We start from the raw sequence: 27,548 nt of genomic DNA on the forward strand, positions 1-27,548 counted from the left end.
AGATCTCCCCTCAGCTTCCTTTTCTCCAGACTAAACAACCCCAGTTCCCTCAGCCTCTCCTCATAAGACTTGTGCTCTGGACCCTTCACCAGCTTTGTTGCCCTTCTTTGGACGCACTCCAGCTCCTCAGTATCTTTCTTGTAGTGAGGGGCCCAAAACTGAACACGGCCCAAAACTGCGGCCTCACTAGTGCTGAGTACAGGGGGATGATCACCTCCCTGCTCCTGCTGGCCACACTATTTCTGATACAACATATCAGAAGGTGTGTAGGATGTAGAAGGTGGCTCCTTGTTCTTCTCAACACCCTCTGAACTGTCACATATTAGTTGTTCTGCATCTGAATAAAAATGAAATTTTAGGTGATGTTAATAAAACGTCTAAAATGGTACCCTATGCAGCAGACCCTTTGCATTCCTCTTTGCACAGCCAGTCTTCCTTTAGCTTAAAGAGCTGGAGGTTGTCCTGTCGAGGTTGTCCTGTCCAGCAGAGCATCCAGTTAACCAAATCCAGTTCCAGAATCTTAATCTGGCAATTTAAAGATAAGCTAAACAAATATCACAGCTGCCTTGGAGCCCCCACTGAGCAGGAGAAAGAATTCTTGTAAACCAGTTTGCATGGTGTAAACCAGACGCACAAAGGGAAATCTAGTGTGGCATTTTCTGTAACAAAGGCCTCTTCTGTTGAATGGCCATTGCTCCTTAGAAAGGATTCAAAGGGCTAAACTCCGTTTTCTAAGACAAGGCTAACAGGGTTCACAGCTACAGATTCTCCTGTCTTCCCTCCACACTCTCTGCTACTACCTACTGTTTTTTTCACAGCCCTCTCTTCCCACCACTGTCCAGTGCTCGAAGCCCTGAAGAACCAAGCAGCATCTGAAGAGAGAAGAACCAACAAATCACCAGCTGGAGGACACAAAGACCAACAAAGCAAGGGGAATAGAGAAGAGTGGAGGGGTCTGGAAAAGAAGAGGAGTTTATTTATCATAAATACAGATCAGCTAGACATGCAGTTTATCCCACAGAAAAGGGAAAAACCCTGGAGACTCTCCAGAAAGCCACACGCTGGAAAGCTGTTTCCCAGTTACTTCCCTTTCTCCACAGCAAGACCAGGATGAACTCAATTATCCAGCAGCTCGGGGATCTTTTCTGCCATGGGACTGTACTGATATGTTCCACCAACAGGATCTTGTGTCTGCTAATGGCAGCAATCTATCTCCATGCCGGCAAACTCCTCCTGCCTGGTCAGAGGTGGAGGTTTCTTAACAAATTAATTAATTCTGTCAGTACTTGTTCGGAGCACAATGGTACACAGGGATTCAGTGGATGGGGGGTGTATTCACAGACCTAACTGGGAATCTTGCTGGCAACATCAGTTTGAGGAAAGGCCATTTCTAGAAACAGTATGAATTGAGGCTCTTCAGGCTTGTGTCAGAAATTTGGGCATATTGTTTTAGCAGCAACCTCTGGATTTTGCTCCCACTAAGAACATCATACTTTGAACACGTTGACGACATACGATCTAATAATTACAACTGGCTCCTCCGTGTGCAGTGAGGGTTGGAAGTCCCCTGCATTCTCCCTGGCCCTCTGCCACATTGAACCCCTCGCTGCACAGTGCCTGCAAGCAGATGCTGCAATAGCTGACACAGTGACTGCACTTGAGGAAAGAGACGCCAGCACAGAGTTCATCCTTCAGTCTTCTGGGGCTCAGTTCCTCTCCAGGATTCTGGTGAGGAGTTCATTGAGCCGGCTCACCATTGGTCTGGGATCCTCACTCAGTCCTGCTGCTATCATGGCATTCTCATAAATCTGAAAAAGAGAAGAAAGCAGCGAGAGTGAGATGGATGAGAGCTGGGGAGGAAGTGATTGTCACTATCCAGGACCTGCATGCTGAGACCAAGCATGTCTTCTAGGTCATCTGGTAGGAAAACACATGGACCACAGGTGCCAGAAATACCCAGAGCAGGGACCACAGAAGGATGTGATTCTTGCCCACTAGAAGGGCTTCACGCTGTTCCCTGCCACACGTGGTCTGCAAGCTGGCTCTGGGGAGGATGGTGCTGCCTCTGGAGAAGGCCTGGCTCTCACCTGATCAAGCAACAGCTGGGCCAGATCAGGCTGACTGTCCTTCAGCTCGTTAAGCTTCTTAATCAGAGCATGCCTGTAAGAGAGATGAACACTGAGACCTGGTATTTTTGGACACAATGAGAAATTTACTTCCAGAATGAGCAACTAAGCCAAGGTGGGACAGAAAAAGGTTCTACCTAAAGGCCAGAATAGCTCCAAGTTCCTTGCTACTGTTCTGGGGGCTTCTCTCTTCCCTCCCATCTTGTCCCTATAATGCCCATGGTCCTCAGAGGGCTGGACATAGTGTGTGTGGGTGGCTCATGTCAACCGTGCCATGCAGCCTCACAGATTAAGGCACTGTAGCACACACTGCACTTTATGGGGAGGGCTCTGCTAATTGGGAGCCTTACATTGCCTCCTCTCTGCTTCCACCCCAGAAAGACTGCAGTGCCCCAGGCCCAGCACTGGTATTGTTTCCCCTTACCCTGTGTTGATCTCCAGGGTGGGCTGCAGGAGCTGGGCACGCTCCTCTTGGGTCTTGGCTAGCTGCTGCATGCGAAGAAAGTGGCGGGCAGCCCCCATCTCGAGCACAGTGATCATGGCAGGGTGGGTGTCCAGACGTGTAGTCACCTGTGGCAAAACCAGCAATTGGTGCCGAGATAGAAAATGTACATGGGTTAGAGGTGGGGGAGGTTCAAGGACTTGGAGTCTCCTCAGCACAGATCCACACCAAGCCCCCACACGATTCATCCCCGCCCCACAGGAGCTGCCTAAACCAGCCGGGAAGCTGGGGACTCAAATGGCCCCACTGGTCCACAGGCAGTAGCTCGCAGCTGGACCCAAAGCACTCCTTGCCAATAAGCCTTTGCAGTCCACAGGCAAGACAGTCACCAGCCTGTTCTTTTAGTAACCTGAGCATGAATTAGTAAAATGGGCTTTGCTCATTACTCATTAAGATGTGGTTCTTCGGCTGCCACGCTGACCATCCAAATGACAAATGCCAGCATTCATACCATTTACAGAAAGGAGGCATGAAGAATGATTTCTCTCAGGGTCCAAAGAAAAATCTGTGGCAGCAGATCCCCAATCAACCACCATCTTTTTTTCCCTAGATTATTACCTCCATGGATCTCCTGTACTCAGTTACTCAGACACAGAATACCTACCTTAACACCAGTGACTCGAGAGCCTAAGGCATTTCTCATCCAGGCCATCAGATCCTCAGCCTCTTTCTCTGTCAGACGTTCTGCAGCTGGCAGGGGAAAGAGGGCACATCTCAGCATGTGCCAATGGACAGTGAGATTTACTCCCGAGCTCAGTCCACTTCATACTTCCATTTATCTGTTCTCTTGTGGAAATGGGAAGGCAGCACCACTCAGCACACACCTACGTATGTGCCCTCATCCCAGACTGTGCCATACCCAGAGAGGGCAGGCTCATGCACTGCCAGCACCTGCCTGCCTCTGTCAGGGCACCAGACGTATGCGTGTTGTTAAAACTCAAATCATGGAAACTCCACATGTGACATTCCATCTGTTTAAATCGGCAAACTGCTTAAACTTTGATCACGTGGGATAAAAGGGATCTGCAAGAACTGCAAGTTGCCTCAGAGCATGAGAATGGTGGGATGGAAAGGAGTGCTCTTGCTCACACGCTCAGGAGCTGCAAGAGCGCTGGAGGAGGTGTACCCTCACTGGCTGGCACAGGGCGGCAGGACTGCATGCAGCAGGAAGGGCCAGGGGAACCTCACAATACCTGGGTGGCTCTCCTCAAACTTCTCTTCCTTATAGTGATCAACAACAATATCTGTCTCCACCGAGATCAGCTTCTTCTTGTCAAACTCCCGAAGGTGCAAGAGTGTCAGCTCATCAAATTGCTCATAGCAGAACAGGACCTGTGCCAGAAAAGGGACAATAACACATAGTTCGGGATGTAACAGCATCTCCTCCTTCCCAAAGCAACTCCGCACCAAAGAGCAAGAACATCACAAGGGAAACTAACAGGTTCAGCCCCATGGTGACTATCGCTCAGGGCCCCAAATGAAAGCAAACCCTTGGAGGGCTTGTCACCATGGGTGGCAGATCTGCAGCTGAACAAGTCCTGCTGTCCCATGGAAAGTGAGAACCAGCACTGACTCCAGTCCTGGAAGGGCCACCTGCCTTCAGAGGACACCTATGATGCCATTACCAGCCCTGCACAGCAGCTCCTAGGCTCCTGCTCTGGGGCTCAGCAAAGGTATTAAACAGATGTCAGAACTAGATGTCTGCACAAGTACTAACCCGCCTGCACAGAGTGTGTGACGGGTCCTTCCTGGCCCCACGCCGCAGTAGCCAGTCTGAGTGGAGACAGAGGGAGCCTGGGCAACGACACCGCAGTGGTGGGGGTCTATCACAGGCCTCACTGCCCTGCTCAGCTCTGAGATCCAGGTGAGCCCTGACCACTGATGTAGTAGCTCAGGGTGTTCCCCTGGCCATGGCACACTGCTCACCCACCTCCATGTCCTTTTTCTTCATGGCCTCAAAGTATGGGGAGTGCTCGGCCAGGTGCCGGTTGGGTGCACACAGGTAGTAGATGTTTCTGCTCCCTGCCTTCATGCGGGAGGCATAGTCAGTCAGGCTGGTCAGCTGGCCTGCGGGCAGGGCAGATGATTCATAACGTAGCAACTTTGCTATGTCCTCCTGGAAGAAATGTGCTCCTGTGAGCTGAGGCAAGGCGACTATAGCTCTATCTGACCACTCCCAGCCCCAAGAATTCTTTGTAGCATGCAGGCCTGTTTGCAGCCCTGCAAAAAGGCTCAGGGGATTCTGAGTCCCTCCTTTCCTGCTCCAGATATTAAGGAGGCAGAAAAGTGACCTAGACAGGATGTAGGTCAAGCTCTCCTGGAAATGGGAATCCAGGCAGAGGACAACAGTAGGAGAAAGGCCTAGTTTATTGCCTGTTGTAGTTCATATTGCATCAGGGAGGGCTGACAACACAGTGTGGGTACAGAGACTCTGCAGTGTCTCAAATTAAGTGGGAAGCAGCACCCAGTCAGAAAAAAGTGAGTTTCGGCACTAGAGAATCTGTAGGTTTTGTTAGACCCAGGAACACAAATTACAGGTGTGTATGATTCACAGAGAAGTAGCAGTCCCCCCTCATCCCAGGTCACAGTAGAAGCCACTAATCTTTCCCATCAGCTGCAGTGCTTCAGGACTCCTGGTACCTTGACATCCTGCTCTGCTATCGTGACAATCCCCTCTCTCATGAATACCCCATAGTCCTCAAAGAATTTGGCATATTTCTCAGGGTCCTTCTTGCTCTGGTCAATGAAGAACTTGATCAACCTCTTCTGCAAAACACCTCGGAGCTTCCTGCAGCAGAAACAAGCCTTTTTAAAGATAGCTGCTGGACCAAGACAAGAGATTTCAGATGAACATCTCTTTCCCTGTGCAGTGTTTTAGTGATGCATTTGCAAACATGAGGACAAAAGGAGAAACCCTGGGTCCACTGTCTCATTTCCCTCATGGGTCTACATCTGTTCTTTGTATCTCAGTCAAGAGCAGCTCTTGAGCTGGAGAGATAGCTAGAGCTGTGGTATAAATGTACTGCTGAAGCTCAAATCTTCAGTAACTCGTGACTTGGTGATGCTGCAGTACATAACCAACTGTACACAGGGCATCTTCCTCACTCCCACAGCTACCCTTAAACATGGAAAGAAAGTGGCTATGAAAGGGTTACACTTGGAGGAACGCTTTCTGAAGGCCTGAAAATCCACTGTGAAGTGACAGGGTTAATTTGGTGACTATAGTGAAGGTAGAGGCATTTCACCAGCTGTAGAATACAAAGTTAGCCATCAAACCTAACAAGATAACAGGGCCAATACTAAGGAGTAAGAGCCTACTCTTATACTTCCTTCAAGTTCCAACAATGGCAGATGTTTGAGAGGGGACTTGAAGGACAAAAAGGAAGGAAAAACCAAAGCCAGGTCTAAGGGGTTCTTTGAGGAGACTGGCCTGCCAGCAGCCAGCTTCACTGGGCCTCAGCACCAAATGAAAACCCTGCTGGCTGGCTGTCAGTTTTTGACAAATGTGTGTGTGAGCATAGCAAAGCTTTGAAGGAAGTCTGGAAACAAGAGGTGCAAGGTGCTGTTTGAAGATTTACACATAAATAACGGTGACACTAAAGTATGGCCCAGCTTCCTAATATTGACAGCTGACACTGTTTGGTTTTGTTTTCCAAACCACTTGGTGGTGCAGACCAGACACTTTAAATAGCAAATGCACTGTTACTGCTGTGGACCAGAGATACCAAAAGGCAGCCTTGGACATGAGGGGGATGTGGCCCATGCAGGCGGCAGCAGACTGTATGACACAGGATGCTGCTCCCACATGTCAAGATGTGACCAGCACGGCTGAGAAACAACTCACTTTACAGACTACAGAAATTCTCACATATGAAAGTGCTGCAGCTTACATGCCAGGTCCCTCCAAGCCCCTCTAACTATCTCAACAATGTCCCCTCTTCAACCAGCAAGAAGCTGGAAGAGCCTCAGTAGTCCACAGGATCTACCTCTTGCTTACCTGATAAGGGCACTCTCCTGCAGCAGCTCCCTGCTGAGGTTCAGGGGTATATCCTCACTGTCCACAACACCTGGAACACAGAGCAACCCTTGAACAGCGAGGCAAACATGAGTGCCAGGCTCAGGAAGGCAGCATCTTGCCTTCCCCCCTGAGGAAGCCATGGTCCACAGCCCGCTATTCCTGGTCCCAGCACACACCTCTAAGAAAACGCAGCCATTTAGGCAGGATGTCTGCAGCTTTGGTTTGGATGAGAATTTTGCGGCTATACAGGGCAACGCTGGAGCCCAGTTCCCTGCTGATGTCAAACATGGATGGTTTCTGCAGGAACAAGAGACAGAAGGGTAACACCAGCACCGTGCAGGGTGCCCAGCTGCACACTATGCTGCAGTATCTCTGTGGCTGCACCAGCTGACCAGGTCACACTGTGGTCTTCCCTACTAGTGCTGAACCTAACGAGAGCTGAAATCTTGGCTGTCTTCCCTAGGGATCTACCCGAACCATCTCCCCGCTCCTGTCGTGGCTCAGTATCCCCACAGCTATCCTGTAGCACCCAGCCTACTGCAGAGATACCACACTGGATATTCCTCCTTGCCATTCTGCAGCCTTAGCTGCCTCCTTTCCCTATGGAACTCTCCTATTCTCTCCTCTTCAGAGCAAGTGGGCAGATGTCCCACTGTTCCCTGGACAGAAAGGCACATACTTGCTCAGGCACATAGAAGATGCTGCGAATGTTGAGGGGAGCATCGGTCTTGTAGTGCAGGACGTAGCGGGGCTTGTCATAAGCCTGCGCTATGAAGCGGTAGAACTCCTCGTGCTGCCACTCGCCGATGTCCTTGGGGTCCAGCATCCAGAGTGCCTATGAAGGAGCAGGGAGACGAGTTCCCATCAGCTCTCAAGACCTGCGGCCTCACAGCACAGGGCTCTTCTTTCAGTTACACTTTCCCTCCAGGATGCTGGAGCAAGCAAATACAATCTTTCAAACAGCCACACTCCTCTGCACAGCCCGAGGGCAGTGGGATGTATTATGGTTCAGGCACATTACCACAGACTAACAAATTACTGCGCCTCAGCTGATCTCGGGTCACCTCTCATACAGGTACGCTTGCCCTGCAACATATATAAGGCAGCTTTGTTTAGCCCAAAACAAAAGGGATTTGGCTAACCTCCATTGCCTCACACTTGCTACTGGCCAAGAGCATCCTGGACAGTTACTACAGCTCAGCTGACTGGCAGTACTGGTCAAGTATCTCAAGGCAAGCAAAAGAAAAGTGAAAGTTTAAATGGGTCTGTTGCAACTGGCCTGCCTCCCTGACGGAGGTCACTATCCCACCATAAGGTCAGCTGAGTGCTTGTGAAGCAACTTTCGGATTGCCTGTTTTTCTGCTGATTTGTTTTGGAGCAGTTTGGGAGATGCTTTGTGAACCACTGGGCTGTCCCTGCCGCAGGGTCAGAAAGTGGTCCAGCAGTACCGTTTCACACATCAAGACGTGAATTGAATCATGACCTCCAGACCAGGTCCTTTCCTGTGGCCCTGCTTTCCACCTGCTGCTGCTCTAAAGCCCCCAACGCTTTCTGGAACATTCAGCTCATGCTCACATCACATTTAAGTTTTCAGTACCTCAGCAAAAGACCAGCATCTAGCAAAGACGCAGGAGGTTCTGCCCATTTAACAAGCATTGGGACTTAATTAAGAATCTCATGTTTCCAGCTGGGTGAAGCCCACTACACTCACTGCCACTCTTAGCCAGTCAAGCCCTAATGAGTAACAGGAGCGATTACTGGGGGCAATACAAAGATCCAGCCTACCCTCCACCCACCAGAGTCCAAGGGATTCAGGGCTCTGGCAGCCCTTGCCATGCTGCCACACTCCTTAAGACTTTCTGCCTCAAAGCCTTTTTCCACAAGTGGCTTCATAACATTTCCAGCACACGCAAGTGTCCTGGAGGGTTTGCAGGATCACAGGTAGGATTACGGACTCAACTGGGTACTAAGGTGCTTTCTAGCAGCTGTTGTTAGGTAAAGTGCTGCTTTCCCAGAGGCTTACTTGTAGCTACAGTTATCAGTTAGACCGGAAAAGCCTCTAACTCCACATTGTCAGCTACACGGCAAGCATTCAAGAGCTTATCTGGGAAAATCCACACCAGGGAACTAACTATGGCTCTGTTTACAGTGAATTGAGGTTGATGTGCAGAAAAATGCAAAAACAAGATCCTGGATAAAGAAAAGGCCTGAAATGGGAGCATAATGAGAATAAAGCTGTTGCTGTATCCCAAGGGAAAACAGACTTTCTGATAAGAAGATAAAAGTACATGACTCTATTAAGGGCATTTCACCCCTTGCTGTAGTACTACTCTTCTCTAGGGAGTCTGTTCTATTGATTGTCAGGTAGAAAGAACAAATAGCTGTCTAAATCTATTTCTGGTTTTGTAATTTAAGGGAAACAGCTAGAAAGCCTTCAGAACAGAAACTATCATGCAGGAATCCAAATAAATATCAGTGACTAATAACACCAATTACAGAACCTTAGATATATTAGCATCATAAAATATTTAAGTACAGTCTTGAAAGTCTGTCCATACAGTGCCACATTCCAGCAAACAAAAAAACCACAAACACACGCTCTCTACCTGCTCTCTTATGTGAGAAAGCTTTAAACAACCAGAAAAGGAGATGCTGGAGAAAAATGATTCATAGATTTCTGTTCTGAAGATAATTAATTTCACCTAGGTGATTCCTGCAATCGGGCCAAGAAATTCTGACTAAAACGGACCTGTCTGCAATATAATTTTAAGTGGTCAGAAAATGCCAACATGAAGCAGTGCTCAGCTAGGAGCTGTGAAGAAAATCAGGCTGTGAGCTGAGCCACTAAGAAAACGAACCATTCACCGGCACTGGCTATTCCATGCTGAAGGACAGAAAGAACTGCAGCAAGAGGTGTCAGCACACCAGTGATTGGAGCAATCCCTACATTACTAACATGTCACCTGGCTTAAACAGTTAAAGTATTAAAAAGCATTGAGAGAGTAATTCTGATTAAGGGAAGATCTAGAAGATAACTGTAAATAAAAACTGCTTTGCTAATCTGCAAGAATTCTGTCCAACAAAAGCAAACAAGCAGTTCCAGGCATGACTTCTGCTGGATCGTCTCCTTTTGTTCTCATTAACTGATTGCTACAGGGTCTGTGATATCCTGGACAATCCTCCCCTGATTTCCAGGGACAGTGGCAGCTTTATGCTGTTTCCTGTCTCCAGTGGAGGATTACAATGGTTCACCTCCGTAAGTGACCTGCCTCTGGCCCTCCTGCTCACCTGTAATGTGTTAATTCTTCTCCCATTGAGGTACAGTGGGAAGCTGATGAAGTTGCTGTATTTTGTCACCACCTCTGGAATGGAAAGAAGACATAGAAGAGTCACATTTGTGAAAACAACACAGTAAGAATTTCCTCAGTACCAGCAGGTGAAAGGTGTTGCAAGAGAGGAAAAACACTGTAAATTCACCTCTCACTCACGGGCCCCCGACAGACATCATACAGCCCCTCAGCAGGTAGCAGCATTTCCCTCCTCCACTCACCCTTGACTCGGTCTTCATTTGCAAACTCCTTGCAGTCTTCTTTGAGATGTATAATAATCTTAGTCCCAGTTCTGACACCAGATGCTTCTGCAATCTCAAACATTCCTGAACTAGGATTAGAAACAGACCCTGTGTCAGCTTGTGCCTCAGACACATCCATGATGGGACATAAAAACATTTTATTAAACTAAGAGCACACACAACACTTCAGCACCAAGAGGAAAAGGCAAAAAATCCTGAATGCCTGAATGATCTCTGTGCCTCTGAGAAGCCCCTCCAAAACATGTGGCTATCTTCCCTACAGAGACTCCAGACCCAGGACACACTGCTCTGCAAAGACAATAGCAGTCTCTACTGAAAAGGAAAGAAACTTCAAACCAACTTCAGGTTGTGTGAGCCTAGTCTAACTCCTCTCCTACATTTTGTACAGTGACTGCAACACCCAGGCTCCTGCCTTCTCCCTTGACAACTCTGACTTGTTTGTGGGCCTTCATTCATACCTCCACTGGAGTACGCTGTAACCGGTTACAATGAAAAACAGCTGTGCTCTGCTGAAGACAGCCTGTTCTGGATGACCATTCCTACCCTATTGCTAAGTGAATGCCATATGGGGATCAAACACTGGTGAGAGCACTGACCCAGGGGAGAGACAGCAGCGGTGATGACAGACAAGCAAGCCTTCAAAGTGTACAGCAGTACAAATTGCAGTATACAGCAGCCTGACTGCAGCCCAAGACAGTCTGATGTCTCAGTTACAAGATGTTTTTTTCAAGAATTTAAATAACTTGGTAAATGCTTTATTTGTAGGAGATTTTATGGGGATGCAGAGCTTTTCACCGCCAGGAGCTACAATTTCAACATGGTCCAGCAGTCTACAGCTTTGCCATCGCAGATGTTTGCAACTTCAAGCAAAAAGCAAAGGATGAGCACACAGATCCGACCCACAGAAGACATGTGCCTACAGAGCCACAGCACTGCATGACCGCTGCCTCCTGTGGGTGCTCTCGAGCAAAAACCCAGGGGAAGACTACACCGAAGAGATTAAATTTATCTCTCCAGCCTGGGGCACTGTGAAGATGATTGCCTGCCAGCAGGAAAGGAACAGGAGAGGCAGGTACTCTCTTTGTCCACAACACGCCTGCTCTGCAAAGCAAGTCTGTCCCTCTGGTTTTTACCCTGGCACATTTGGCCACACTTTGTTGCCATATATAATCTGAGCAGGATCTAAACCAGTAAGCCTGGTCATAAAACATGACACAAGCCCTGTCTTGCTTTGCACAGCTTTCAGTCCATGCCTGGTCTGGACACAGCCCCCCTGCCCCATCCCATTCTGCAGCCTTACCCATCTGAAGACCAGTGGTAGCCTGGGCTCCCTGGCTGTGCAGACTGTGAGAACACCTCCACTTTATCAGCCACCATGAAGGCTGAGTAGAAACCCACTCCAAACTGGCCGATGATTTTACTACTGGCTTCAGCTTGGCTCTGCAGAGCATCTAGAAAAGCCTGGAGAAACAGAGAGACATAAAACAGCACACAGTGACTTCAGGTACCACTGGGAGGCCGCAATCCATCCTCCAGCTGGGCTCCTCATGCACTGGTGCAGCCTTACGCCAGGTACTGCAGCCTGGCAGTCCAGCACCCTCATCCTACACTTCTGCATTGGTGCTCTGAGGACGGTGCCCAAGGAAAAGGGTTTCTCCCACAGGGACTGTACCTCTGCAAAAAGGGAGCATTGCTTAGGGCAACACTCACTGCCACTAGCAGTAAAGGAAAACAAGCGAGGGCTCAGTCAATCAGGAGCACGAAACCTTAAAATGGTAACTCCAGAGATGAAAAAACAAACAAACCAGGTACATCAGGTACATTATAACAACTTGCCAGCATGAGGACACAGCTGCTGCCCTCCTGGACAGAGGGTGAATGTCGAGTGAGCATGTGCCCCTCGATAATGATGGCTTGGGGAGGAAGGCATTTGGGAGCGAAGGCAGCCAGGTGCAGCAGCATTACACACAGGGCCCATTAGCACTGCTTGGGCACCACAGGTCTCCCACAGCACACAGCAGAGACCATTAAGAGCTAGAAGACTCCACAGGCAGGTTTCACCTTCCAAGAGGGGTGTAATTTCACAGCTGCACTGGGGGTCAAGGGACAAAACGGAATGAGAAATTACTGGGAGAACAAAAGTGGCTGTAACTGGAGAAGACTTTTCTAAGGGGGGTGCCTCATCCCAAGTTACCTTTGAGCCTGATCGAGCAATGGTACCAAGGTTAGAAACCAGCTCCTCCTGGGTCATCCCAATACCTGTGTCCTGAAAAGAAACAGCAATTGTAGCTGAAATATCAGTAGAGAAGCATTGCTTTAGCAAACAGCACCCGAGCAACTTCTACCTCTGACTGCCACTCTCTCCCAGCCAGCTGAACAGTAAATGCAACAGCAGACTTCCAGCTGTGACTCCACCTGCACATGGTCAGGACAGTGGACTCAAAAGGCACACAGCTCCAAGGGGCAGCCACAGCTGCCTTGTGGCTATAAACCACCAGAAAGCTCAGAGACTCAAGCCATTTCTTGGGAGAAGACAAAACCATGCCAAGACAGGCTGGTTTCTACACCCCTCTAAAAATGCACAGGATGACAGCACTGGAAAGAGATCTCAACCCAGTCATGGCCTCACTGTGCCAAGTGCCATGCACGTACAGAGACAGTTTCCATTCCTGAACAGGTCCAAAGGGGAGCTAAGGAGCAGTGAGAAGCAGCTTATTTCCAATCTGCAGATGGGGAACCGATGCCCTCACACCAGGAATCAGTGGCAGAGCAGTGAATCCCTTAACTCTCAGGTAATGCAGAACCTTGTCTACAAGCACCACATTCACTGATCTCCACCTACTCTGCCTTTTTCTTCCTCCTCTCCCCCTCACATTATGCTCCACAAGACTTGAGTATGCTCAAGTGTCCAGTGCTCTGTTGAAGGCACACGGCTTGTTGTCGTCCCCAGTTTAATCCAGATTTGCACTGCTGCATGCAGATAAACATCTCCCTGCTGCTACTGCATGCCTCTCAGGTAGCAGACCCTGCAGCAGCAGCACCATCCAGAAAAGGCTGCAGCAAGCCTCAGACTAGGCTGCAACTTCATTTGTTGCCACAATACATTTGCACGACCCAAAGGCAATATGGGTAACAGCAAACCCCAGCTAGAAATGGCCACCCTCTCACACAGGACCCCAACAAAAATCTTTTCCACTTTGTAGTCCAATGTATTTTCAGTCTTGCTCCACACACATCTTCCACAGAAGCAAAGGGCAGGCTAACGCTCTCCAGGATGCCACTTCTGAAAACCAAGTGCCATTCCCCCTCCCAAATCCCAGCAGCTTCTCTACCTGACACAAACAGCCTGAGAAGCTGCTCTTACAGGTTCTCTGAGCCACTCCGTAAGGCAGCAGCAGCACAAGAATTAGCCAAGTGAAAGGTGATTCTCATTCATGTGAGGAGTTCATCTCCACTCAAGTACCTGTGAGCACAGTTATCACAGCTGACAGAAGCCTGCACATCCAGAAGTGGGCTGACACACTCCCAGTGTTGTTAATGTAGGGGTGGGATTCGGCATGCAGGAATCAGCAAAACGAGCTGGAGCGGAACTGGCTGCTGCTAGATGGCTTGGAGGTGAGATGCTAGAGTGAGTTCTGGCCCAGCATGCCTCTACCACCCATGTGGGGCATTTACTGGGCTTATTTACTAGCAAAGTAAGTTAATGTTAGTACATATTTTTTTAATATAGTGTTGAACTCCACTGAAGGATCAAACTGTGGTCAACTTGTGAGGTTACTGAGTGAGGTGCCATGTGGGTAAGACGTTTTTCTGCATCCGCACAAGTCTTGGCACAGCAACACCTTTCCCTTGATTAAATACGGTAAGGCCAGTCAGTAGACTTGGCTGAGAAGAAGGATGATGCCCAGTAAGATCTCAACAGTGGGAGATGAAAAGCCAGGAAAAACAAACAGGGTATGGCAAAATCTCAGGAATCTGACATGGTCCCTTCCCCCAGGGAAGAAAAAGCCAGAAAGAAAAGTTTTCAGCATCTGGTTCAGGTTTTGTTCATGCCAGACCCTGAACAGAACTCTTAACTCCTCTGATCCACTCCTATTTATAGCACAGCATGTCATTCCCAAATTCCAGTATGTTAAAAAAAAATATCCCTACCCCGCGAATTTATTTAGCTATTGAATTCCGAATGCCCTGCCAAACTTATTGCAAAATGCTTAATGACAATTCCTGGAGACTAGTTTGATGAGGGTGAATAGCAACGAACAAAGAACACAGCTGAAAACGGTCTGCTCCCCCAACAGCGACGAGCCACTAATAGGGAAAGCGGAAAGCGTCTTTTTAGGTGGCCGGCCGAAGATCCTGGCAAAGCCGACATTTCCTACTGCAGGAAAACACCTGGGCGGATAAGATGAAAACGCCATCAAGATTCAAACCGCTCTTGCTGCGTATGCGTTTCCTGCGGCTGGCCTTCGCACTGCGCTTCTCGGCTCCCTTCACCAGATGGTGCTGCTCCGGGGAACGGGGAATAAAGTGGTGGTGGCGGAGAGACCGGGGAGCTCAGCTTCTGCAGAGCAGGCCCTCTTCAGCGGTGGGAAGCAAATGAACCTGCCCACGAACAGCCCGCCTCGGACAGACGCAAGCACTGGCAGCACTAGCTCCATGAAATCCAAGGAAGGAGCTGGCGGGACTTCCACTGCCCTTCTCACATCGTTCTGCGCTGCGCAGGCTGCTGCTCGGCCTCTAGGCGTCTTCACCAGGAACGACCGTGTCATCACAAAAGCCCCTGCAAAGACTTTCTACCCGCTATTGGCCAGCATAACTGCAAGGACTGCCGTTGCTCCACCAACATCACAACTTTTCTTCCTCTGCAGACAGTTTCAAGCCCTCCCTTCAGTCTGCAAGAAAAGTTTTATCAGGCTGAAAACAGCCACAGCAGTTATTCGTAAAGCACGAAGCAAATTGTACATGGGGCTTCACAAATTACAAGATGTGAGGGCTATGTTTGGAGTTTAAAGTGCTAAATGCTTCTCCACAGCTTGGAGAAACCAACCACTGTATACCATGAAACAAAGTTCAGTGCGCTGACACTTCATTAGCTGAAGGTTAATTACAAAAGCCCTTCTGTTACTCAGCAGAACAACCACCTCCTCACCTGGCTGAATTTCCCTTCTGGGACTTCTTAGGGTGCAAACAGCCTCCCCCTGAACCATCCCCTCTACAAGCCCTGTCGCTCTGCAAGACAATACAACAGGCTACAGACCTTCATCCCATCTTCTGAGGGACTATGAAGAGCTCTATGACCACACTTGTACTACACTTCTAAATTAAGTAACATTTACCCTGAAAAGACAGCAGGTGAACATTGCTTTTAGCACCTTTTTGTGTGTGGAGACCTCCCAGATACAAGGCCTGCTGTTGAACTGCACGGGACACTTTGTTCTAACCTTTGTGGCATGGGTGCTGGACATTTGCAGACACTGTTCTGTGTAATGATGGATGGATAACTGCCAAGCATGTAGTACCTCAGGGCTCCCACCATGAAACCCTCTGCATTTGCTCCGCAGCCCTGAGGACCTCCGACTTCCTTGACAGAGGGGTAAATGAACCCCTTCGTCCCCACTATCTGTCTCATCAAATCAGTCAGCCCACAGCTCTTGTATTCATATCATACTTTTTGGTAAAGCAGAAACAAACTGCACATAATTACAGCAACAAATCCAGTTTAAATCAACAAACTGCTTAGTTTAGCTGGTAAACAAGAACCTAGGTAATGTAACATCTTTGCTCATTACCTGAATCCAATTTAAGATATCGCAGAGCCTCGTTACACCAAACAATCCATTAACTAACCATGAACTGCTGCCTTTGCCATGGCTGCATGTGAAAGAAAGCTTGCAGTTAGAGGTACGTATCTGAGCTACTGTGCCTTTCATTTCGCTTTGTTGCGAAACGAACACTTGAAACACTTATTTCAGTGCAAAATCTCAACAGGGCATCAGAAGAACACTGACTACGTAATAAAATAAGGACATGCTGCTTTCACCAACTGATGAGGTAATAAAATCCCAAAATGTCCGATTAGCAAGTGTCCCCCCTGTTCTTTAAATACCTTGCTTAAAGAGACTTAAAATTCACAAGACCAGGACAGCAGCCACACTGGAGCAGCATTCTGGTTTAGAACCAATACGGCATCTGTAGCAGCCACAAACGGATAAAAGGCACAATAAAACTGATGCGCACAGATACAAGGTAATCTTGGCCTAGTATGTGGAAGCTGTCCAAAGCACAGAGCCTGAGGTTTCCTTTCCTTTCCAATACCTTGTGTTAACATTATTTTCAACAATGCTGAGCATTGCTACAGGCTCAGCCTCCAACCATCCAGGTCTAAATGCCCAGCGTTCAGAAAAGTACTTCCTCTTATCCACTTTGAAATCTAACATGCTCTTATTCTGGCATGAAGAGGAAGAAAAGAAAAGATTCTGCACTTCCTTCCCTAGGCCGCAGATTATTTGAGATGTGTTTGTATTTCTGGTTCCCTAGCTTATTTGTTAAAGATGATGCAACAACTGGAAGCTCTAACCCACCCCTGCAATCAGTGGCACATTTCTGTAAGCTTAATTCCACCTAAGGCTTGTCCAAGTACAGCCAGCTTTACCCCTCCATCTCTACCTGCATATTGTCCATCTCCTGCTCCCCTGCTTCCTCAAGCCCAAGTGGCAGACAGATGCTGCAATGCTGCGCACAGCTAGGGACGTAACCCTCTCTCTGCTGCAGCCTGGTAGCACACGGTGGCTGCTGGGACACGACCCAACATGGAGGGGGACCAGCTCCCCACCTGCACCAAGCTTTGTTGGACATGTGGGTGCACCTGCATTGAACTGCTAAAGCCCAAACGTCTCAGTTCTTTATTAGAGCCTCAGGACAGCCCAGTCCTTGTTGCAGACTCATAAGCCAGGAGAGATCTGCTCAGTGATACAGGGGGCTGTTGCAGGGAAGAGTGGTGTTTGCAGTCATTTTAACTCCTCCCAAACACAGCAAACTTGTTATTTTGTGGCTTCACAGACACTGATTTTGGATTACTCCAACAATGAGAAGAAAGCCCAGCAAAGAGAATTGAGCAGCCCAAGCTCTGGCAGCAATTATGCTGCTTACCCATGTTAAAACAGTGGTCACACTCCCTCACCCAGCAGCAGCTATTAGCTCTGTAAACATTTCAAACAATTTCCTCTAAACTGCTAGCACTGTCCTAGCCCTAAATCAAGCACCAGCAACGAGCATGGCTCCAGCCTCCGAGCCCACACAAACACAGGGTTACCACCACACACAGCAGTATGGCAGAGCTGTGTAGCAGCAACACCGACTACACCGCAGCCAAGCGCCTGTCACCAGCCGGCCACGGGCAGCCTTGTGCAGATGTTGAAGGAGAGCTCTGTGGTCACAGGGCTTTGGGGTGTGGAAGGGGTTCTCTGTTCCTACCTCAAAGGATCCAGAAAAACATGTCTGTAAAGCCTTAGCATGCGGAACTGCAGAGCTCTGCAGATCTGTTCTCATTGAAAACACACCCATAACATTTTCAAGGGGATTTTCTTAAGAGATCTGACCTTGCAGGCTATGGCTGCTACCAGATGGAGCTGTCCTAGAAACAGAATGAGACAGTTTTCAAAGGGGTGGAGAAACCCATGGAATTTGCTAAAACAACAAGATGTTGGTGAAGGAACTGATGTGGTGCAATTCAGTGGACTAGACAGTGAACATTTCCCTCTTAGCAGATACAACACTTGGAAATGCTTAGGTAGGATATCCCTGAATGAGGACATCATATTAAAATTCTGAGTCTTGCTATGCTTACAAATGAAATTCAGCCCTGGCAGAGAAGTAAGCAGAACTGCAGTCACTTAACAGAGATTAATGTAGTCCTTCACTGGAGCATGCCTGTAACAGAGGCTGTCATACGTTACAGACCTGCCTTTTCTCAACTGGTGAGACACAGAGAGATGTTACAGGGCTTGGAGGATGAGGGGAGAGATCTAGCAGATCCTGGGGCCAAGAGCAGCATGAAGATCTGAGGACAAGGACCTAGGAATCAGACTGAGACAACGGGACCTTTCTAGAAAAAACTGGGGTGACCATTGCTACAGATCACACATGAGGGACCTGCTGCTTTGGTTTTGGTGGGTCCTAGTGAGTACAGAAAACAAAAGAGTGACTAAGGGACAGGTTCATCTCTGCATCAATCATTGCAGGCAAGTTTTTTTGCACCTTTGCATTCCTGAAAGGTAGGGAAATGTTCTGAATGAGGCTTGTTCAAAGTAATCATTATATGCAGTATGTTTCTTCAAGAGGTTATAAATAAACCCTTCGCTGGCGGTAAGAAGCTTTAGGCACTATTGAGAAGGCAAACCTATTAAAAGAGATTGGAGTAGCGCTGTTCTCTCTCCCTTCTCAGAGTGCAGTATTGCTGCAGTTAAAAGCTTCCTAGTTAAGACTCATTTAGTCGCATTAGAGATGCACAGGCAGCCAGGTAGGGGGTTATAAAAAGACAAATCCCTAACATGTCTAATTTGGTATGAAGTCAAATGCACCCTATCTGCAAGGTGAGCAAACAGGTCTCTTGACCAAACTGCCGAAGAAGGGGACAGCTTCCACAGTTAGAGGGCATGAGTTATAAGAATGTCTTGATGGGTTCAGAGGCTACGTGTCCCCTATGATCGCAAAAGGGAAAGATGAGAGCAAGACAGGAATGACACCCTGCTTGGGGCTAAGCGAGAGCTCATTAAGGAATCGGTTTACACAGCAGTCAGAAAAATGCAATAGTCAGGTGTGATAGGAATAGCAAAGCCTCTGCATTACGGTTTGAGAATCTTTGGGTTGATGACTGTGTTGCCCACTGACGATCACTAGCTTCCCCATGGCAACCACAGCTGCTTGCTCTGCAGAGAAACAGAAGTATAAAAAAAACTGAGCAGCCTCTAACAGCCAGCGCTTTTGTCCCACGTGAAAAATATCAGATTGTGTGCTTTGTCTGTGCCATGTCTCCCCTGGACCTGCTATGGTCAGCCTTCACTCACACACTGCTGTCTGCCTCATTCACCCTCTCCTGAGAACAGTCCTCCCCTACACTCCCATGGCTGACACTGGTCCACAAGGAAAGATACTGATTTGCCTTCTTCGCATTAAGAGCCTTGCCAAGAAAACACCAAAACTGAGCCTCAGCCTTCCACCCTGGACAACAGACACAAACAAGAGCAATCGAAGTACAGAAAGAAGGACCAGCTCCCCCTTCCCTCACCGCACCAAGGCCCACAGGAGAGCATGCTTACACTGATTGCCCCGCTCCTGCCAAGCATTTTGTCACCAGTAGGGAACAATCAAAACCAATGCTGCAGAAAGGAGGACACATAAGTGCTATGCTACTCCCACCTGTCCCACCTGTACGTTAGGGCAGAGCCTCAGCATCAGCTGGACTTGGCCTGTCCTGGAGCAGGAGGAGAGAGAGACAATCAGCAATGGGAGGCTCTTCTCACCAGCCCGGCATCGCCCAGCGACTGAGGTGAGAGGGAAGGTCTGCAAGCTACCATGTAACACCTCAGACTTAAGGTGGTGAGGGAAATCCTCCTCCAAGGTCAGGATGAAACCAGACTCCCAACTTTTCCACCAGTGAGAAACGCACACACAACCTGGGAAGTGCACCAGACAAGGTACTGCGAGAAAAGCTGCTGGTAGTTCCTAACAGGGAAGGAAGGAGCAGCAAATTTTCCTATGGGGATGAGTGTGAAGCAGATAAATTGGTGGTTTCTCATCAAATCCTGAGGTTACAGCCTCATGAACCAGAGTCCAGCCGAGGACAGAACACTTCTTCAGGCAGGCTTGGGAATCCACGGGACTGTGCTGCCACTCAGCTTCCACTGATCCTTCATGGGACAAAGGCTAGTGATGAGAGGAGCAGGGAATAACACTCTCCTGTTACCAAAGGGAGGTACCTGGATAGTGATGGTTCCCTTTCCACTGTCTGTCTGCAGATGGATCTCCATCTCTGGCAAGGCCTTCCCTTCTGCCATCAGCCGATGACGCAGTTTCTCCAGCGCATCACTGCCATTGGAGATCAGCTCCCGGATAAATACCTGGGGACGAGACACAACCTTACACTGCAGCCTGGCCTTGTCCACTGCACGGGACTCCCAGAGACCTGGGAACTCATTGCCTACTCACAAACTAATTCCTAGCTCGCTAGAAAAAGAACTGCATTTCCCCATTATCTGCCAGGAGAACAGTTTGTCTGAACTCAATACTAAAGTGCAGAGGCTCTGAGGCTCACAGAGTCACCTGGCCATACCTACAAATTGTTTTGAAAACACATTTTCAAGGTGTCTTAAGAAAACGTCATTCAAGAAAGCATGACGTGAACAGCACAGGACATGCTGGGAAACTGAGCAGGTATTCTCCCAGCTCAACCATTTTGGATGTACCCCTTGACATAGACAGGGCTTTGCCAACAGAAAATCTACCAGCAATTAGTGGGTACCTTACCTCCTTTTCCGAGTACAAGGAACGGGCAACAATGTCCAGCAGTTTCTTCGTTTCAGCCTGAAACTCGTGTTTAGAGGCTGCACCTAGAATAAAATCACAAACACACCTTTAAGGCACTTCACCGGGGTCCTCTTGGGAAGGAAGGCAAAATTGCAGTCTTACCACGTGCTTCAGCTTCCCAGGAGCAAAAGCCTGAAGCAGGATGGGACACAGGTAGCTGTGACCTCCAACAAGATGGCAACAAAGGTGGTGTTTACACACCCCTATGAGGCAGGATGCTTTGCCAAGCAGACACTTGGCCTCTGCACCTCAACTCCTGGCACGCAAACCTCAAGGCAGTCAAAGCCTGCAATACGGGCACATTGGTCACCATGTCTGGACTGCAGAGCAATCAATAAATGAGAAGTGAAAGGCGATTCCCCTTGCTCCTTATGTGTGGCTCCATGCGATCCCCAACTGCTCTCTGAAGTGCCTCCTGTGGTTTATAGCCTGCCTTCCACACTCTTCCTTGACTCGATTTTCAAGGGAACCATCGGCACATGCGCTGCTCCAAGAGCTTCTACAGCCAGGTAGCATTTCTCATGCCCAAACAATACTTGGAGCCTTAAGCAGAAAAAGGCAGATTCTCATATGTCTCTGTGGAGCAGGCAAGGGAGTACATACGTACAGCCACCTATGCAGGTAGGTAGCTGTGCCCAGAAAGAGAATTTTCCTCAGAAAGAATAACACGACAAAACATCGCAGCTGAAAGACCATCCTTGGCCTTTTAAAAACAGCATTTCTCCTGCTAGAGGCATTAGAGAACCCTGAAGCAACATGGGGGAAGTCACGGGTCACACATAACCTCTGCCATGCCTTGCTGGCAAGGACCTACGTTCCCTAGTGACGGGGTGAAGCTGGGGTGTGGGCAGCAGCAGGAGCAGTCCATCAACCCCACTGGGGTCTTCACAGCCTGGAGGTCTCAAAAGTACCTGCCAGGAAAACCACGGTACCATGGAGTTAAGATGCTATTTCTGTGCTTGAATAACTCACGTGACCTTGCTTTAAAGCACTTCTCCCTGAAGATGTGCAAAGCAATTCATTCTAACTAAAAGGTTGACACCAGCATTCTCATTAGACCTCCATGATCCACACCAATGACCTGGGCAGGCACAGCTTGCTTCTGGGACAAAAAAATCTCTTTTTAGGCAAATTCTAGAGCCTGTGGAGCCCCTACATATATATATGCATGACCATCAGTTGCCTGGCTAAGCTCACAGATGCAACTTCTCACAGTCTTCATGGCCTCATTCCTCAGTAAAGGCCATTCTGATTTGCATGTTCCAGTTTGGGGAGGTGACAGTGCAATACAGATTCAAACTGTAGTCTGCCAGCTAGGATGTGATGACCACTACCTGCACCTCCTCCAGAGGCAGAAACACTACTGCAGAGGGCTCACCCTCGTAGTCAGGGCACAGCTGCACCCAGACCTTGTCCCAGGTCTGCCTGCACCCCGAGAGTGCTCCTACAAGACATCTGTGTTTGCGCCCACCTTTCACATTCTCTGTGTTGCTGATGATGGTGTGCAGGGGCTCTTCTTCCTTGTTCTCCACTGTCTGTGTGCTGTACGTCCGGACAGCAGAAATGCTGGTGGCAGGAATGTTGTACCTGAGGCTCCAGTGATGGAGTATTTGTCTTTGGAGACATGCTGCTGCTCCTTTTGCTAGAAGACACAAGTGAAGATATTTCAGTATAAATCACAAGTATCAGCAGCAACAGGAGCACCCTTTAAAGGTCCCACTTAAGCAATCCCGTGGGGAGTTACACTGTTCAAGCAAGACTGAAATTCCCTCCTAATCGAACACCCACCATTTCCCTCCAGCACTGCCTTCACTGCATAAGAAAGGCAAGCTGCTACTTTGGACTGTCTCTTCTGAATTAAAATTCTAGCCAGAAGGTGACAGTTAGAAGCTTTCACAACAAATTAACTGGTGAGGAATAGGCAGTCTGCAACTTCCGTTGTTGTTACCTGGCCAAGCTGAAGACAACAGGGAACACTTCAACTCCCACATTACTGCCAGTGAAGACATAAAACCCCAGTGCAAGCGAGGCAGCCTGCACCTCCAGGAGATGCCTCCGCTGCACACGCAGCTTCCCTGGATGCTGTACTAACATTTACCATCAGGCAGGCCTCCAGGCACCAACATCTATTTCCTCCCGCTCACTTTCATCCCACTGAAAGCAACCGGCTCCTTTACAACAAGCTCACTCCCATATCTAAGAACAACTCCAGCCAGCCCCGTTTGGCCCCTATCAGCCAGCTGAGCAGTTACTTTACAGCAATAAATATTTGGCAGCGGGGAAAATGAGAGATGAGTGAGGAAACAGCACGAGCCCCCTTAAAAGGACTGGGATTCTCCGTTCTCCTCCTTCCATTGTGCCCAGGTGAACCGAACAGTCTTCTCTCTGTTGGGTGATGAAACAAAGCCAAACCTGGCCACAAAAAGACCATTTACAGCACTACAGAGCTCTGCCCAAAGCCAGTTACTTGGCATGATTTCTGAATTGTAGCGAGAAAGGCCTGTGCCAGAGTTAAGAGCCCAGAGGGTATGGATCTGAGCGTGCAGCTGCGCTGGGGGCAGGCGGTGACTTGGCCTTCCCCAACCCTACAATGAACATAAATGGATGAGGCTGTTTTGGGAGGCAGAGGAGCGACCAGGATGGCCTGGGCAGAGTGGGGAGAATCTGGACAAGCAGCTAAAGTGGCTGGAAGCAGTGACAAGCCCAGGCTTTTCTTACGGCTCACTCTGTGCTTGCAGGCTGTTTTGTCAAGCATGAAAAGGAGGCAAACCCTACACCCTAGGCCTGCAAGAAGCACATTTTCGAGGTGTCCTTTCGTCAGACGAATGGGTACAAAAACACCCAAAGACTGAACTGAGAACCACGGGCACAGTGACAGTCCCTGCAGTGCACCCGTGACCTCTCTGGAAACAGCTTCTTTGGCCATCCACAGCCCTCCAGTCCAGGTGACCCGCTGGGAGAGCCTAGCTCCCTCCTGAACCTTCCTCCACCTTGTCATAGCCCTTCAGTGAACTCGGTGTCCCAGCCCTTTCACCAATATCCCTCGTCGTCCTCCAGCTTATCTTGGGAGGTCTCAGGCTACCTTCACAAGTGCTCTGCAAAACTCCTGCCCACCTTAGCAGGTACTACTGCCAGCATGGTCATGGAGAACAGGTCTTGCTGCTCCAGACCATCAGGCTCACCATCCTCTTGCTCACTCCAGATCAGGTGAACACAAACCCCTGAGCTTTAACAGTGCTTCTAGCTCCTGCACCTCATCCCCAAGAGCTGATCGAGGAGGCTGTGAGTCCTCATTCTTCCTCCTCCTCACAGAAAGCTCTGAATCAAGATCCACTTCTCCAGACAGAAGCTTGAATTACTCCCCAGTCATTCTGCCCTTAAAGAAAAGAGCCCACAAATAGTTCTTAATACATCTGAACACCTCCTACACACATAACTGCGATCTGCAGCACAAACAGTTCTGCCGCATTATCACAGGACAAGTTCTTTATCTTTCATTTCACGAGCCTTTGTTGGGCTCATCTGAGAAAGCAACAAGGAAAACGGCCCAGGTGACTGAAGTTGAAAGCAGCAGAGAACTCACTGTGTGGCTGTCCAGCCCATCGAGCTTCAGAGAGGAAGAGCCTGAATCAGCCCAGGGTTTACATATTTTTATTAATGCATTTATATAGGGTTTACATGTTTTATACTCATTTTATGCGAGATGGTGTAGGATACTCTGAAAAATCTGCACTTGTACGTAGGCACACATACACACATTTCCCAAACAGCAGAAATAAAAGTGGGAATTTTGCTCCCTCCCTGACCCCAGGATCCAAAAGAGAAGCAGATCAGCAGCAGCTCCGTGCTAACCTTAAGGCCACTTCTATCATCAGATCTCCAGGCAGCAAGGCCCCAGAGCCAACAAACAGGTCACCCCCCCAGCCCATAAACAGTAGCTGACTCTAGAAACTACAGCTATTTATAATTTTTTTGATGTATTCACATTTTTTGTCTCCCAACCTCTAAAGCACAATAATAAATCACCACCCACCAATTCAGAAGTTACTTTTGGATTCGGGTAATGTTTGGTCTTATCACCCTTAATTAACAGCCCGTCCTGTGCCAGGTAGAGACAAGGCTCATTAAACGCAAGCTGCAGCATCTTCAGAGCATTTGTCTCTTGCAGAGCCCTTGCCCGGCCAGCAGGGGAAAGGCTCCCGGCAATTCTGCATATAAAACCACAATTATTGGCACACGAAAGCTATTGAGAAAGTATCTGCTGAGTTAACAGGTTAAGTGACACTCAGAATGAGCCTGAGAAACAAATTCCTAAGACCAAGAGACAAAGGAGGAATGGCTCCTGCCCCAGTTGAGTGCTGCGATGTGCTGGGGCAAATCGGGTCTTTTTATATCGAGTTAATCAAATGCTGAGCTTTATTTATCACACTCCACATACCTTCCTATTTGCATCACTGCCCCACCTGCATGATAAAAGATGGCAGATACCCAGATTACTCTCCAGCTTCCAGTTCTCTGTGAATCCTAAGTGATCCTGTATGTGTGATCAGAGTGGCCTTGCACACGGGGAACACGCCACAGAAAAGAGAATGACCCTCGGTCTCAGGGGCTCCTTTCAATCCAGGCACCAGGATGTCTCAGTGATTCCCGAACCCAACCAACCCCCCCTCAAAACACAGCCTCTTCTGGGAAAAGGACTGCAGTGAGCCAAGCCGAATGTCAGTTAGAAATTTAGGGTGGGAAATCGAGCACAAAGCAGTACGCAGCTCAAAACAAAGAGGAGAATTTGGGTCAGCAGAAATTACCATAATAGCTTGATTGCTGTGTAGTTGCAAGCCTAAGGATGCTCTTGCAGAGAAGTGCGCTAGTAATAAGACATTTCCAGCTCAGATCTCATTAGAAGAAAGGGCTCTCTAGCTGGGCACCAGATCCCGTACGAATCTAGGGAGAAGAGAGTCCCAGACTGATCTGCTCATACCAACACATCTCCCGAAAAACTCTGCACCAGCTTCAGCCTTCAGCATTGCGAGAGCCAAAAGAAAACGTGGCCAACTTTGCATGGCCAAAGGGAAGGAACGGCTGTCCCCGCAGCCAGGGATCTGCGCCTGCATCCAAGTGAAAGGACACCACCTCCTGCTCCTCCCTCTTTATTTCCACCCCACACAGCTTCTACTTGCTATTTTTTCCCCGAATGACCTGAATGACAGGTTAAGGAATAGAATTCTGGCTCTGCTCCCCCAACGGAGGCACATGGCTTCTTTCTCAGACACGGATGCTAACAAGCCACTGGGGATTTCCGTGGTGGAAGAACTGAATTGCCCAGAAACACCAAAGTGGCACTCAACGGCACAATAAATCTAACAATCTGACCCTGATAGCGACCCTATTTGTCACACGATTTCCTCTGTCACATTTTCTCTTCATAACCCACAGGGAAACCACAGACTGCACTGACAACCTACAAATCTGTCGATTAGGAGCCAGACAACAGATAAGGAAATACTGAGCACAGCACAGGCTGCTCACAGAACACATGCAGGAGGCTTCTCACCATGCCTCGCTTAATGACACCTCACAAGCACGTTTCCGGACCTGCGCACTGTGGCCTCGATAAGACAGTAGATCCCGTAATCGAGTCCCGAGGGTTCGGATTTTCTTAGCCCTCAATCTCGTCAGCTATCTTAGGGTGAAATCTTGAGCGCACCTCTGGGAAACGCAAACCGTTCAGGCTCACCTGTCAGGTTACCTAGTACTGAAATGGCCAGGGAACAGAAACACTGCCGCCTTCTGCTCCTGTCCCAGCACCCTGCTGAGCCGAACACCCTACGCACCCTGTATGAGCCAAGAGATGAACGTGGACATGCTGCGCACCCTATATGAGCTGAGAGATGAACGTGGACATGCTATATACCCTATATGAGCCGAGAGATGAGCGTGGACATGCTGCGCACCCTATGCGAGCCACGAGATGAACCCGGGCACGCTGTGTGACCTGACGTGCTACAGGCCCTGCGTTAGCCAGCAGATGACCTGGCGCACGCGCTATACCCTATATAAGCCTATATGAACTCGCCTCCCAGCAAGGGGGCTGGCCGTTTGCGGCTGCTGTTCACCCGGAGAGCGGCTCCCCGGGCTGACAGGCAGACGGCCCGGCAGCTCATCGCCCACCTCTCGCCTCCGAAGAACCGGCCGGAACGGGCCGAGAGCGAGGTCGCGCTGCTTGTGCACACACGGGCCCCGGGCGGGTGTCCCCGGCGCCCCGAAGGACGCGACAGACGCCCACGGGGCCGGGGCCGAGACCGGCAGACCGGCCGCCCCCTCGGCCCCGCCGCCCCCCCCCCCACGCCGCCCCGCCCCGGGCCCACGCCGCCCGCCGGGCCCCGCCAGGGCTCCGCGCGCGGGCTCGCAGCCGCCCGGTAACGGCGGGGTGACGGCGCGGCGGAGCGGCCCCAGCTCACCTGCGGCGGCCCGCGGCCCGGCCCCGGGGCGCAGCAGAGCCGCCAGGCACCGCCCCCGCCGCGCCGCCGCCGCCGCCATGCCGCGCGCACCCGCCTCACGCCGCGCCGCTCTGCCGCCGGCGCCTGGCGATGGCGTCACGGGACGCGGGCGCGCGGGCCTCCCCCTCCCGCGGCCGCCGTGTGACGCGTACGCACGCACGTCGCGCTCCCCCCAACCCGCGGGGCTCCTCCGGCCCGGGCGGCCCGCACGGCCCCCGGGCCGCCCGCT

The 27,548-nt window shown here is 49.6% G+C and overlaps 1 protein-coding gene across 1 annotated transcript; it reads right to left on the reverse strand.

Moving 5' to 3' along the window:
• Nucleotides 1–954: 954 nt before the first annotated feature.
• On the reverse strand, nt 955–27,401 carry TRAP1 (TNF receptor associated protein 1). The gene is made up of 18 exons (XM_052773013.1): nt 27,281–27,401; nt 22,294–22,464; nt 20,763–20,845; nt 20,216–20,356; nt 12,433–12,504; nt 11,539–11,699; nt 10,197–10,306; nt 9,935–10,008; nt 7,326–7,481; nt 6,823–6,943; nt 6,626–6,695; nt 5,269–5,416; nt 4,559–4,744; nt 3,822–3,960; nt 3,233–3,318; nt 2,551–2,696; nt 2,088–2,160; nt 955–1,808 (listed from the first exon to the last, which is right to left on the reverse strand). Exons 1-18 carry the CDS (start codon nt 27,357–27,359, stop codon nt 1,707–1,709), a joined length of 2,118 nt encoding a protein of 705 aa, XP_052628973.1. The 5' UTR covers nt 27,360–27,401; the 3' UTR covers nt 955–1,706.
• Between the last annotated feature and the right edge of the window lie 147 nt (nt 27,402–27,548).

The sequence above is a fragment of the Harpia harpyja genome, chromosome 21 (assembly GCF_026419915.1).
Source record: "Harpia harpyja isolate bHarHar1 chromosome 21, bHarHar1 primary haplotype, whole genome shotgun sequence".
Lineage (NCBI taxonomy): Eukaryota > Metazoa > Chordata > Aves > Accipitriformes > Accipitridae > Harpia > Harpia harpyja.